At 33.7% G+C, this 15,178-nt stretch overlaps 1 protein-coding gene across 2 annotated transcripts in view; it reads right to left on the bottom strand.

Annotated features, from left to right (window-relative positions):
• The window catches only part of COL21A1 (collagen type XXI alpha 1 chain), a gene marked incomplete at both ends in the record, with an annotated part of 125,616 nt that overhangs the window by 47,197 nt on the left and 63,241 nt on the right, over nucleotides 1-15,178 (bottom strand). For both annotated transcript variants that reach the window (XM_082848837.1, XM_082848836.1), the window contains one exon: nucleotides 467-520. In XM_082848837.1, the coding sequence (XP_082704963.1) occupies nucleotides 467-520 (54 nt within the window). The remainder of the gene's footprint in view (nucleotides 1-466; nucleotides 521-15,178) is intronic.

Here is a 15,178-nt window from a genome sequence, read left to right as displayed (position 1 = left end):
CTTCCTCTCCACCATTCAGCAGGAAAGACAGAGGAGTCAGAGAAAAAGGAATAAGGGATCTTTTCTTGCCTTCTCTGAGCTGATGGGGTGGGGCGGGAGAGGGGATAAAGTCTTACTCAGTAACTCTCAGTTTTCTATCTGCTGGTTTAGGAGGAGAGATGGTATCTAAATAACCTCCACTATCTCACTGCCATAATTCCTTGTCTCAGCACCGTGCTTGTCTTTTTTTAGAACTTTGTAATTTAGACTCATCACATAAACTTCCTGCTAGCAAAACTCTTCCCAGTTTGTAAAAGAGGATTGAATATTTTAATATTTTACAGTATTCCACAAAGAGCTTCTACGATCCTAGTCTGGAAGTCACTGAACAAGCATAGGGCATCTGGGAGGAGAACTTAAATAGTCAAAAAATTTTATGACAGGAGAAGGACGTCATCCTTTAGAACTGAATCGAGAAGGTACTCACAGGCTCACCCCGTGATCCATCCTGCCCTGGAGCACCTGGAGGTCCTGCTTCTCCCTTTTAATGATAAAAAGAAATAGAGAATTCCGTTTGCACATATGCTCACTAAAATAATAATATGTGACATTACATACTAAAGCATGTTAAATATAGACAAAAACAAAAATTACTTCTGCATTATTTTTTTTCATTTCCTTTCCTTTTAAAAAATTGAAGTTTAGTTGATTTACAATGTTGTTGTTAGTTTCAGGTGTACAGCAAAGTGATTCAGTTATACATATATATGCAGTTTTATGTATATTTTTTTCAGGTTCTTTTCCATTATAGTTTATTACAAGATATTGAATATAGTTCCCTGTGCTATACAGTAGGTCCTTGTTGTCTGGATTATTGATATCAACTTTTCCTGACATCAGATAACTCATTCTGAAATTCATAAGGTGACTATATAAATATCAAATCTATACATGACAGCAGATAATTGAGTTGTTATAAAATAACTGGGGTACTTGTATACTTCTTATGAGAATAGGATTATTCTTCTCTTCAAAGTAAATGTGACTTATATCACATTTATATCAGTCTTTTTCATATCTATTTTTATTTTTACTTTAAAATTTTTCACCTGTCGGACATAATGTGACCTTGCCTCTCAAGAGTTGCATTTTAAAATCAAAAGAAAACTTTCATTAAGAATGCAGCTATTTATAGGTTATTACTTGAAATTATTTAGCACTTTAATCCAGTATCTATTTAAAATAAACATCTAAAACGTGTATTTTAAGTAGCTGTTCAAATTATAATAGTTTTCAGTTATATATCTTTAAATTACTCTGCTCGAATTATTTACGCACCTTATTTTACACCCACTTTCTGTAACGCTATAAGTTTTTCCCAAATGAAACAATTGCTAGCATGTAAAAACGTATCTGACACTATGCCTACTAAAACAATAAGTATTAGCTGAATTTAATCCTAAAATGTATAATATCCACAGATCAATACAGCTATTAAAATGCCTGGATGAAAATAAAGAGCGGTTGGGGAGAGTCCCTTGAAATAGACACAGACACACACCACACACACACCCTCAAACATTTAGACTTTTTGAAACCTATCAGTCATCAAGAGCCTTGATACTGTGTGTCTGCTCAGCAAAGTATTACATCTTAACAAGCAAAGTTCTCTGCAAACAATTGTGCCACACTTGGCATTGTACCAGAGAGAACATTTCATCCTACATGAGAGCAAGAGAGAAAGTAAAACAAAAACGAAAATATTTTTCTTGTAAATAACTCAAATACCTGAGTCAAAATAAGTTTAAGGGGGAAAAGATCTCAGAATACATATGCTGAAGCATATGCCAACACCATTTTCCATAGTTTCATATTCTAATGAACTCCCCAAATTGTACAAAATGAACCACAGAGGGAAGAACCAATAATACTTGGCTAACACAATCAGCCCTTAGGAAAAAAAATCCAGCCTTATCATATTATATAAACACCACTTCCCCCACTTTTATGAATCCTTGCAATTCATTAGCACAGGGAAATACCAGCTAAAGCCAAATATTTCATCTGTTCCAATTTTATTTACAAACACTAGATGACAGTTGAGGATAGAAGGGGAAAAGGATAATGTTTTCCTGTAAATTAACCAAACTAGAGCGCAGGGAGGTCCTGCTTACCCAACGGTTCTACAGAAAATCTTATGAAAATATCAGAGAAACAGAGATGGATGTTAGATTCACAAAAGCCACAAGTTAAAAAGCCTAAACGATTAGAGAAAAGGGCTATGGCAGGTCCTAATGCCAGAGGGAAATTATACAATAACAATCCTGAACTCGACACTCACAGCAGTAGTCAGTGTAAGCAGCTTCGGGCAGGAAAAAACTCTTTGCAGGAAAGAGCTTTCTGCAGGGGGCACCCCTTTGTCTTGACACTAACCTTACACCAGGCACCCCTGTGCTCTACTCATCTCTGGCCCTAGCACACCTTTCAAATCTTTTGATCACATAATACTTTGACTAACTTTTTGGTTCTTTCCGTAGATCAAAGAAGTAGAAATGAAGAATAAGTAATTACCAGATAACCAGAACTTTTCCCTAGCTTCCCATTCAGTAATCTTGCAAACTGTGTGAACGAGATAGGATCTAAAGAAAGATCACGAGGAGTTGACAAGTCTGCACTCAAGCCGGCATACAGTGGGGGATGGCAACCACTCTGACCCCCTAGCCCAATGATTAACTGAGATTACTTCCTGTTTCCCTTTAAAAGCTTTTATGGCTGAGCAGAATCTTCGGAGGTGGTTTTTGGGAAGACACTGAGTCCATCATCTCCCCAGATTGCTGGCATTCTGATTAAAGGCAACTTTCCTCTCTACCAACATTTTATGAGTATTGATTTTGTAACAGCGGGACCAATTTGATAACATCAGGTGGAATCACCCGTGTCAGTGGTTCTCAAGGATGGTCCCCAACCCAGCCAGATCAGCTTCGCCTCACTTGGGAACTTCAAAATGCAAACTTTCAGGCCTTGCTGCAGACCTACTGAGTCAGAAACTCTGCATGGCAGGGCCCAGAAATTTATGTGAACAGCTAATTCTGATGATTTGAGAACGATGGCAGAGTTGTAAGTCATTAGGTCGCTTAACTTCTCTCACCTCCAGGTACTGTCATATGTGACTGTCGTACTTAAGCAAATCTGTAGTTTAGATCATTGTTCAGTAGGTGTCTCTATGTAGGAACTGTTTTCCTGGCTTGCACATTCTTTAAAGGCAAGAAACACATCCTATATGAGGTATTTTTGTTTGTTTTTTGTTTAATCACCCAGAATACTTAGAATAGTGCTGAACACAATATACGAATATATGTAAGACTATATGTTCCCTGCTTTACAACCATTGGAGCACATCAAGGAAGGAGGAATGGATGATTTATTCTTAAATACTCGATTTTGAGAAGATAAAGGAAATGGGAAAAACATTTGCAGGTAGGGCTATCGCATATGCTGTTGGAAGATTATGCAGTGTAATTACAACAAGATCATGGCCAGTAATCTTTACGTAGGAATGTTCTCTTCATTCTTTTTTTTTCTTTCTTCATTCTTTTAATAATGTTTCATTGGGATATGAAAGGATGATTTCTGCTTAGTCATTTTCCATACAATTATCCAGTGTGATACACAACTAGTATATGAAATTCAATACTGTAACCAGAACTTAATCTGATCACTTGATTGCGTTTATGACCTGGAGATCCTGGTATAAACCAATATGTTTGGCTGGTGGAGAAAAAGGCATATAGCATGTCCTTACCTCTAATTTATCATTTTGCCATTCTATTATTAATTCCTTCTTGATATAAGATAATTGAGAAAGTGTCATGCTAACATTATTCCTCAATCCAGTCTCTGCAGCTAATGTCAAAGATGATTTATTCCACAAGAAACCAGTTATTTTTAAAAAGCAAATTTAACCCAAAACAGAGATGTGAAACTTGCATTGCTTGTGTATTTCCTTTCATGTGGTGGTCTTTGGTACTCACCCAGAAAAAAATAAAAGAATGGGGACTAATTTAGTTTGTGGCCATTGCAATCCTCAAAATCTGGTGGAAGGTGTGTGACCATTAAAATAAGAGCCTTTGTGAAAGTGCCTTGCACAGCTCTAGAAACAGAAGGAGAGATCCAGAAAAGTTAGCTAGTCTGCTGCCACCAAAGAATGGGAGTTTTAACGGTTCTTTACTCGTACGATTTGTTTCAGGATACACTATTTTCAAATAATGTTATTTTTTAATTTGTACCACTATGGTTTGGCATTATAATTTAGGCAGAGTGAATTATTTTTTAACTGCTTGAAACAACACATATTGATTATTTCATAATTTCTGGGGCCAGAAGTCTGGGCATGGCTTTACTGAGTTCTCTGTGTAGGGTCTTTTTTTTTTTTTTTTGCTGTACGCGGGCCTTTCACTGTTGTGGCCTCTCCCATTGCGGAGCACAGGCTCTGGACGTGCAGGCTCAGCGGCCATGGCTCACGGGCCCAGCCGCTCCGCGGCATGTGGGATCTTCCCGGACCGGGGCACGAATCCGTGTCCCCTGCATCAGCAGGCAGACTCTCAACCACTGCGCCACCAGGGAAGCCCCTGTGTAGGGTCTTATAAGGTGCTGATTGGGAGGTCTGCTGGGCTGTGTTCTTATCTAGAGGCTTGACTGCAGAAGTATCTTCGTCCACATTCACTCACTTTGTTGGCAGAATTTGTTTCATTGCCACCAATGGCTACTTACTTCATCAAGCCAGCAAGGAAATTCCCCAGAGCAAGCAGGCTCTAAGTGGAGCTTTTCATAATGTAACATCATTACAGGAGTGACATCTGTTGATTAGAAGCAAGTCATAGGTCCTGGGCACACTCAAAGGTAGGGGTTTATGAAAAGGCTGGAGCACCAGGAGGTGGTGGCCACTTTCAATTCTGCCTGGCACAATTATTGTCACATATCCCTGTAAGGGTTGCTATTTTGCTTTGCTTCCAGCAATGTATGAAAATGCCTGTTTACTCACAGCCTTGCCAAGCAGACTGTACTATCAAGCTTTTGAACTTTTGCCAACCTAATGGGTGGGTTATTGTATCTTAGCATGGTTTCAATTTGTATTTGTCTTATTATGAGTGAAGTTGAACATCTTCATACATTTAAGAGCCATTTTACATCTTTCTGGTTTTGAGAATTATATATTCATGTCTTTTTCCCTCTCATCTATGTACTTATTTTTTTGAAATATAGTTGATTTACAATATTATATTAATTTCAAGTGTACAGCATAGTGATTCAATATTTTTATAGTTTATACTCTCTTTAAAGTTATACAAATTTTATAAAGTTATAAAAAATAACAGCTATATTTCCTGTGCTGTACAATATATCCTTGTTGCTTGTCTACTTTACACAGAGTATTTTGCATCTATTAATCCCTTACCCATAACTTGCCCCTCCTCTCTTCCTTCTTCCCACTGGTAACCACTAGTTTGTTCTCTATGTCTGTGAGTCTGTTTCTGTTTTGTTATATATTCTTTTATTTTACTTTTTTAGATTCCACATAAAAGTGATAACATATAGTGTTTGTCTTCCTCTGCCTTATTTCCCTAAGCATAATACACTCTAGGTCCATCTACATTGTTGCAAATGGCAGAATTTCATTCTTTTTTATGACTGAGTAATATTCCATTGTGTATATACACCACATCTTCTTTATCCATTCATCTGTTGATGGACACTTGGGTTGCTTCTATATCTTAGCTATTGTAAATAGTGCTGCTATGAACACCAGGGTGCATATATCTTTTTGAATTAGTGTTTTAACTTATTCAGATATATACCCAGGAGTGGAACTACTGGGTCACATGGTAATTTTATTTTTAGTTTTTTGAGAAGCCTCCATACTGTTTTCCAAAGTGGCTGCATCAGTTTACATTCCCACCAACAGTGTACAAGTGTTCCTTTTGCTCCACATATTCTCCAACATTTGTTATTTGTGTTCTTTTTGATGATAGCCGTTCTGACAGATATGAGGTGATATCTCATTGTGATTTTGATCTGCATTAGTCTAACAGTGATGTTGAGCATTTTTCATGTGCCTGCTGTCCATCTGTATGTCTTCTTTGGAGAAATGTCTATTCAGATCTTCTGTCCATTTTTTAATTGGTTTTTTTTTTATATTGAGTTGTATGAGCTGTTTATATATTTGAGATATTTATCCCTTGTACATCATATCATTTGTAAATATTTTCTCTCACTCAATAGGTTGCCTTTTCACTTTGTTGAGGGTTTCCTGCACTGTGCAATAGCTTTTAAGTTTAATTAGTTCCCATTTGTTTATTTTTACTTTTTTTTTTTTTTTTTTGCCTTAGAAGACAGATCCAAAAAATATTGCTATGATTTATGTCAAAGAGAGTTCTGCCTACGCTCTCTTCTAGAAGTTTTGTGGTTTCAGGTCTTACATTTAGGTCTTTAATTCATTCTGAGTTAATTTTGTATATGGTGTTAGAGAGTGGTCTAATTATATTCTTTTACATGTAGCTGTCTAGTTATCCCAGCACCATTTATTGAAGAGACTCTCTTTTCTCCATTGTAAATTCTTGATTCCTTTGACCATAGGAGTGTGGGTTTATTTATGGGCTCTTAGTTCTGTTCCATTTATCGGTATGTCTGTTTTTGTGGCAGTGCCATGCAGTTTTGATTACTGTAACTTTGTAGTGTAGTCTGAAGTCAGGGAGTGTGATACCTCCAGCTTTGTTCTTTTTTCTCAAGGTAATCTTGGCAATTCAAGGAACTTTGTGGTTCCATATAAATTTTAGGATTATTTGTTCTGCTTCTGTGAAAAATCTCATGGGTATTTTGATAGCGATTGCATTAAATTTGCAGATTGCTTTGGGTAGTATAGATATTTTAACAATATTCACACTTCCAATCCAAGAACATGGAATATCTTTCCATTTCTTTGTGTCAACTTCAATTTCTTTCATCAATGTTTTATAGCTTTTGGAGTATAATTCTTTCACCTCCTTAGATAAGTTTAGTCCTAGGCATTTTATTTTGTTTGGTATAACTTTAAATGGGATTTTTGCTTGGTTCCTCTTTCTGCTAGTTCATTATTAGTACACAGAAAAGCAACAGACTTTTTATGCATCAGTCCTGAATCCTGCAACTTTGCTGAATTTATTTATTAGTTCTAATAGCTTTTTGGTGGAGACTTGTGGGTTTTCTCTATATAGTATCATGTCATCTGGAAATAGTGACAGTTTTACTTCTTCCCTTCCAATTTAGATGCTTTTTATTTCTTTTCTTTTCTTTTTTTTTTTTTCTGATTGCTATGGCTAGGACTTCCAATACTATGTTGAATAGAAGTGGTGTGAATGGGTATCCTTGTCTTGTTCCTGATTTTAGCAGGAAGGCTTTCAGCTTTTCACTGTTAGTATTATTTTGGCTGTGGGTTTGTCATAAATGTCCTTTATTATGTTGAGATATATTCCCTCTATATTCATGTTGATGAGAGGGTTTTTTACTATGAATGAATGTTGAATTTTGTCAAATGCTTTTTCTGCATCTATTGAGATGATCATATGATATTTGTCTTTCCTTTTGTTAAGATGGTGTATCATATTGATTGATATGTATATGTTGAAGCTTCCTGTGACCCTGGAATACATCCAACTTGATCATAGTGTATGATCATTTTTATGTATTATTGAATACAGTTTACTAATATTTTGTTGAGGATATATGCATCAACATTCATCAAAGATATTAGCCTGTAATTTTTTTTTTTTTTTTTGTAGTGACTGTCTGATTTTAGCAGCAGGGTAATGGTGGCCTCATAGAATGAATTTGGGAGTGTTACCTCCTCTTCAAATTTCTGGAATAGTTTGAGAAGGATAGGTATAAATTCTTCTGTATATGTTTGCTAAAATTCCCTAGGGAAGTCATCCAGTCCTAGGCTTTTGTCTACTGGAAGTTTCTTTTTTTTTATTACAGATTCAATTTTACTTCTAGTGATCAGTCTGTTCAAATCATCTACTTCTTCTGACTCAGTCTTGAGAGACTGTACGTTTTAGAAATTTATCCATTTCTTCTACGTTGTCCAATTTATTGGTGTATAATTGTTCATAGTATTGTCTTATGATTTTTCTCTCTCTGTGAGTTGTTATTTCGCCTTTCCTTTCTTATTTTGTTTATTTGGATCCTCTCCTTGTTGGTGAGCCTGGCTAAAGATTTATCAGTTTTATCTTGTTTCCATTGATGTTTTCTGGGATTTTCTCTTTCTTTCTTCTTCTTTTTTTCATCTCTATTTTATTTGTTTCCTCTTGATCTTTTTTATTTCCTTCTTTTTGCTAACTTTGGGCTTTATTTGTCCTTCTTTTCCTTATCCTTCTAGGTGGTAGATTAGGTTGCTTATTTGAGATTTTTCTTGCTTATTGAGGAAGGCCTATATAGCTATGAATTTCCCTCTCAGCTGCTTTTGTTGCATCCCATATCTTTTGGAAAGTTTTGTTTCCATTTTCATTTGTCTCAAGGTAAATATTTTCTGATTTTCTCTTTGATTTATTCACTGATCCGTTGGTTTTTTAGTAGAAAGTTTAGTCTCTCTGTGTTTGTGTTTTTCTTTCTGTAATTGATTTTTCGTTTCATACTATTGTGGACAGAAAAATTGCTTGATGCAATTTCTATCCTCTTAAATTTGTTGAGATTTGTTTTGTGGCCTAGCATGTGATCTACCCTAGAGAAGATTCCATGTGCACTTGAAAACAGTGTGTATTCTGATGTTTTTAGATGGAATGTCCTATAGATATCTATTACGTATAGTGGTTTATGGTGTCTTTTAAGACCAGTGTTGTTTTATTGATTTTCTGTCTGAATGATCTTACATTGATGCAATTGGTGAGTTAAAGTCCCCTAATATTGTTGTATTATTGTCACTTTCTCCCTTTATCTCTCTTAATATTTCCATCTAAGAAGGATATAAAGATTCAGAAAGTGATAGTGGTAGAAGACATTCAAAGAAGTGTTGACATGTCTATAATTGGAGTCCTTAGATGTAAACAAAAACAATGTAATAGAATGTCTATTTAAAACTATAATCCAAGAGAACAGTCCAGAATTAATAGTCCTGAATCTACTTATTGACAGGATTTGGGATAACTGAAATTCTTAATTCTGAGACACAACTTATACTATTAAACTTTAAACATATTTTTTTTAACACTGTGGGCTTTCATACAAAAAGACATAGCCACTTACAAGGGAAAGACAATTACATTGGTCTCAGAAACATACAGGACAGCAATGAAGCAACATTTCAAAGAAATTCAGAGAAAAGCAGTGAAAAGCAGCAGATAAGGGTTTAAAGGGATAATGGCAATGGCAAAATAGTGACAGTCAGGCTGTTTTTAAAGTAACAAGAATATAGAAAAACATGTTAAAATATAAGAATTCAGAGAATACTGTATTCACAAGCCCTTCCTAAGGAATATACCAGAGGAGAAGTTTCATCCAGCCCAAATGATGACTATGGGATATTGGTGAAGGTGCTGGTGATGAACACTGAATATATTAATTGCAAATTTGAAACAAAGGTGAGGAAAGAGTGGAAAAATAGTTTATAAATATTATATGATCTGACAAAGTAAAAGTATGATTAAATAATTAAGAAGAAAATAGAGTAAATTGATTAATTGCCACATAGATGATAGGGTACCATTTAAAGTTAACAAAACAAATAATATACGCCTAAGTAAGGCAAAGGGGGCATAAAGGAACTCTAAAATGTATTTTTTATAGATTACTAAAGGTATTAGTATAAAGACCATTAGTAGTTAACACTGCTATATAGTATACTTGAAAGTTGTTGAGAGTAGATCGAGAGTTCTCATCACAAGAAAATTTTTTTTCTATATTTTTGTATCTATATGAGTTGATGCATGTTCACCAAACATTGTGGTAAACATCTCACAATATGAAACTTAGTGCTGTGTCAATTATCTCAATAAAACTGCAAGGAAAAAAAGACCACTGAGAAAAATATACAAATTTTCCTAAATCCCAAAGAAAATAAAAGGAAAAAATAATAGATCACATTAAGAAGTATAGTAAATACAGCATAATGCACAGAGTAAGTATAATAAAATTATAACATAATCATTATGCAGACATAAGACCAATCCTATCAGTAAATAATAAAAATATTTCAGATTGCTTTAGAAAGGAAAGACCAATTCTATGCTTGATAGAAGAGAAACAACTACAACAAAGTGATTCAAAAAGCTTAAAGCTACACGACAGCAGGATGGGCATTGTTTCTGCAAACAATCCCAATAATCAGAAAGGAGGAATGTAATCCTGGTAAAGACAAGGCAGAATTCAAGCTAAAAATTATTAAAGGAGACAAAAATGACATTTTATAATGCTAAAGCCACAATTCAAAATGAAGTTATAACAGTTGCAAATAACTATGCAACAAACAATATAAAATCCATCATGAAACAGAAGATGGAAGGAGAAGTAGATGGAAATGCATTAAGAGGGACACTAACAAATCACACTCTGTCCAAAGCACATCAAACAAATCAGAAATTAAGTATACAGATGATCTCAAAAAGATAGTCAGTGAAATAGGTCTAATGAATGGATACTGAGTTTCACATCTCAAAATAGAGATTCACCTTCTCATATGCACAGAGAACACTCCTGAAAACTGATAGTTTTAAGTTATAGTTCAAAGACTAAAATTATCATTATAATAGTTAGTTATAGTTATAGTAGTTATAATAGTTATAATAGTTCAAGGACTAAAATTCAATAAATCCCATAAAGAAGAAATTATACAAATAATATTCTCTGATGCAGTGTAAGAAGACCAGAAATTGATAACAGAATCAAAATTAAATGCCTCTCAACCTAAAAAAAACTTTTTTTTAACTTTTAAATAACTCTTGGAAAAACAAACATAAAACCAAAATTGCAAAAATTCTAAAAAATAATATTAATGGAAACAATACACATTAAAATCAAGGGGGTATAACTGGAGTAATGATCAGAAAAAAATTTATAATTTAAATACTAAGAGCAAAAAATAGTGAAAGAATGATAATAAATAAATTTAATTCCCAATTATGAAATATAGAAAAAATATAAGAAAAAAAGATAGAAAGAATATAGATTAACAAGTTTAAAAAACTGGAAATATCAATGAAGTTAATAATTAAATTACAATGTTTGATCTTTAAATAAAAACCAACATAGTAGAGAAACCAAAAGCTTACATAATTACACAAAAACGAGTAGAAAGGGAAAGTATAAATATTCAAAGAAACAACAGAATAATCATTGAAACAGAAAACTTTTTAAAAATCATGAGAGGAATTTGCATAATTTGATAGAAATCACTTGAAAAATCTGGATGGAATGGCTAATTTTCTAAGAATATGAAGTTTATTATCATTGCTTAAGCCAAGAAATTTTCATGTAAGAGATAAGAGGAAGTAATCAAGGAAAAAACTCAACAAAAGAGCACCAGGCCCAGATGAAGGAAAAACCCTGTAGTGTTTGATTTCAACTGTAACTACCAATAATAAGTCATTATTACAAAATATATAATATCAGGAATGAAAGATAGGACATTACAAATCCTACATCAAAAGGACAAGAATAATGCAACATTATAAACAAAATATGGCAACAAATTTGAAAATTGAATGAAATGGACTATATCCTTGAAAGGTACAAATTACCAAAACTTAATTGAGAAGAAAGAGAAACTCTAAATAGACCAATATTTAGCAATGGAATTGAATTAGTAATTAAAATCTTCCTCACACCCACAAAGCCCAGGTCCAAATGGCTTCACTAATGAATTGTACCATATAAGGAAGAAATGATACCAATTCTATAAAAACTCTTCCAGAAAATAGAAGACAGTATTATTTTGATATAAAGCCATACAAAAATATCACAAGAAAACTAATGACCATATATCTCATGAACATAGACACAAAAGTCTTTTAAAAAATATTTCCAAATTGAATCCAACAATATGTAAGATTAATAATATAAGATGAACAATTGGGGTTTATCCCAATAATGCAAGTTTGACATAACATATAAAAATCAATGTTATACATCATATTAAGGAAATAAGGGAGGAAAACTATATAATCAACTCAATAAATGTAAACAAGGTTTTTGATGAATTTCAACACCTAGTCATAATTAAAAAGAAAAAAAAAACGCTCGAGAGAGTAGTAATAAAAAGGAATTTCCTCAACTTGATGTAGGGTTTCTATGTAAAACCAGCAAGTAACACTGCTGAAAGACTGAACGTTCTCCACCTTGTCAGAAACCAAGGCAAGAAAGTACATTCTCACCACTTCTACTCAATATTGTATTGGAGGGCTGGGTCCGTGCAATAAAACTATTAAAATAAAGTCATATCAATATAAATTGGTATAGTAGAAGAAAACTGTCTTGATTTGCAGACAGTATGATCATCTATGCAGAAAAGCCTAAAGAATTTACAAAGAAAGTTGCAGGAACTGATAAACAGATTTAGTAATATTGCAGGATATATGATCAATATGCCAAAACAAATTGTATTTTCATATGCTAACAACAAACAAAAATAAATTAAAAATAAGCTATTCGTAAGAGTATAAAAAATAAAATACTCAGGTATTAAGTTAACAAAAGACATACAAGACATGTACACAGAAAACCACATAACATTGCTGAGGTAAATTAAAGAAAACCAACATAAGTGGAATGATATGCTGTGTTGATACTTCCCCATCTTGAATAGGGGCTGGATTTGTAGACTCGATTCCAAATGGAATGTGGAAAGGAAAAAGCAGTAACTTCACAGTGGAGAAACCTGACAAATATATTTGGCCCTTGAACAACATAGGTTTGAACTACAGGGGTCCACTTATATGCGTTTTTTTTTCAACAATAAATAGTATAGTACCGCGTGATCCCTGGTTGGTTGAATCCACGGATTCGGATCCATGGATACAGAGGAACCACATATACAGAGGGCCAACTTTAAATTATACTAGGATTTTCAACTGTGGGGAGGGTCAGTAGCCCTGACCCCCACGTTGTTCATGGGTAAACTGAACATGGATAATACCATAACCAAGGGACCAAGGTTAACATACCAATGATCAGATATGTGGATAGTATTTACTCTCTAATATGATGAGAAGGGCACTGACCTTTGTGTTATCCTTCTCTGCCACTCCCAAAATAATTCCAGTCTAATCAGACAAACCCAAATTGAGTGACATTCTACAGAAAACGTAACACTCTGCAAAACTATCAAAGTCATAAAAAGTAAGAAAAGACTGATCATCACGGATTAGAGGAGACTAAGGAGGCACGACCAAAAAAAATGCGATGTGGTGTATCCTGGATTGGATCCTGGAACTGCAAAAGGGCATTAGAGGCAAAACTGATGAAATCCAAATAAAGTATGGAGTTCCATTTACAGCAATTTGACAATATTGATTTCTTACTTTTGACAAATGCATCATAGTAATATAAGATGTTAACATCAGGAGAAACTGGGTAAGGTGTATAAGGAAACGTCTCTGTACTATTTATCTACAACTTTTCAGTAAATCTAAAAGTATTCCACACTAAAAAGTTTCTTTAACAAGTTTCAGAAGGCGTTTTCGGTAAGAAAATTTCAAGCTGATACTAAAGCTTATATGAAATTTATATCGACCTAGACTATTACAATTTTAAAAAGTAAAACAAATTTAGATGCTTATACTAACTGATTCCCAGACTTAATTTAAAGTTATGATAATCAAGACAGTGTGTTGTTGACAAAACGATAGAGGTATAGATGAGTAGAACAAAATCAAGAGTCCAAAAATAAGTTCACACGTATATTGATTAATTGATACTTGGCAAAAATGCTCACGTAATTCAATGGGAAATGATAGTCTCTTCAATAATTTGTGCTGGAAAAACCAGGTCTCCAAAAGGGGAAAAAAAAGAACCTTAACTTTTACCTCACACCATACATAGAAATTAAAATCATCAAAATGGATCATAGAGCTAAATTCGTAAGCTAAGATGATACAGTTTTAGAAAATATGATGTTCTATATGTGCGTTTAGAAAATTTGAAAATATTTTCTTTTAGAAGAAAAGATATGAGAAAATCTCTGCCCCTAAGTTAGGTAAAGATTAAATAGAACAGAAAAAGCATGAACCGAAAAATATTTTAAGAAGTTAGACTTCATCCAGAGTAAAAACTTCTTCCCATCAAAAGACACCATTAAGAAAGAAAGGCAATCCAAAGGTCGGGAGATAATATTCACAAATACATATCTGATAAAGGACCAATATTCAGAATATACAAAGAACTCTTACAATTCATCAATAAGAAGACAGACCACCCAAAGTTTTTTAAAATGGTCGAGTGTTTTGAATAGATACTTCACAAAAGAAGATATACAAATGGCCAACAAGCCCATAAAAAGATGTCAACACTGTCAGTCATCAGAAAAATGCAAACTGAAACCACATGAGATGCCATTATGTACCAACTAAAATAGCTAAAATACAAAATATTAAGTGTTGGCAGGTTGTGGTAAAACCGGAATTCTCTTGAATTGCTGATGGCAATAGAGAAGAATGAAACCACTTTGGAAAATAGTTAGGAAATTTCTTAGGAAGTTAAATATGCATACACTCACCATACAATCCAGCAATTCTACTAGGTATCAACCCAAGAGAAATGAAAACTTGTTCAACTCAGATGTGCATAAGAATATTCATATCAACATTATTCATAAATGCCAAATATAGGAATTCAAATGTTCATCAGCTGATAGATGAAGAAACCAACTGTCATATATCCATACGACTAAATACAGTATGATTATATTTAATTGACATTGTGAGAATGGTAAAACTATAGTGACAGAAAGCAGAGTCCCCAAAATTGCATGAGACAATTCCTTTGAATGAATGAATCAATTAATCAATCCCCATCCCTCCCTGTCCCTCGCCCTTTCCCTCACCAACACCCCCTTACCCCTCTATATATAAAAAATATATATATATATACACACATGAAAATATAAATATTTATTTTGATATATATGGTATATAAATATACATTTATATATTGACAAATACATTATAAATAATGTAAATAC

Source organism: Leucopleurus acutus, assembly GCF_964270905.1.
Source record: "Leucopleurus acutus genome assembly, chromosome: 10".
NCBI classification, from domain to species: Eukaryota; Metazoa; Chordata; class Mammalia; order Artiodactyla; family Delphinidae; genus Leucopleurus; species Leucopleurus acutus.
This window is presented reverse-complemented; position numbering and strand designations above follow the sequence as displayed.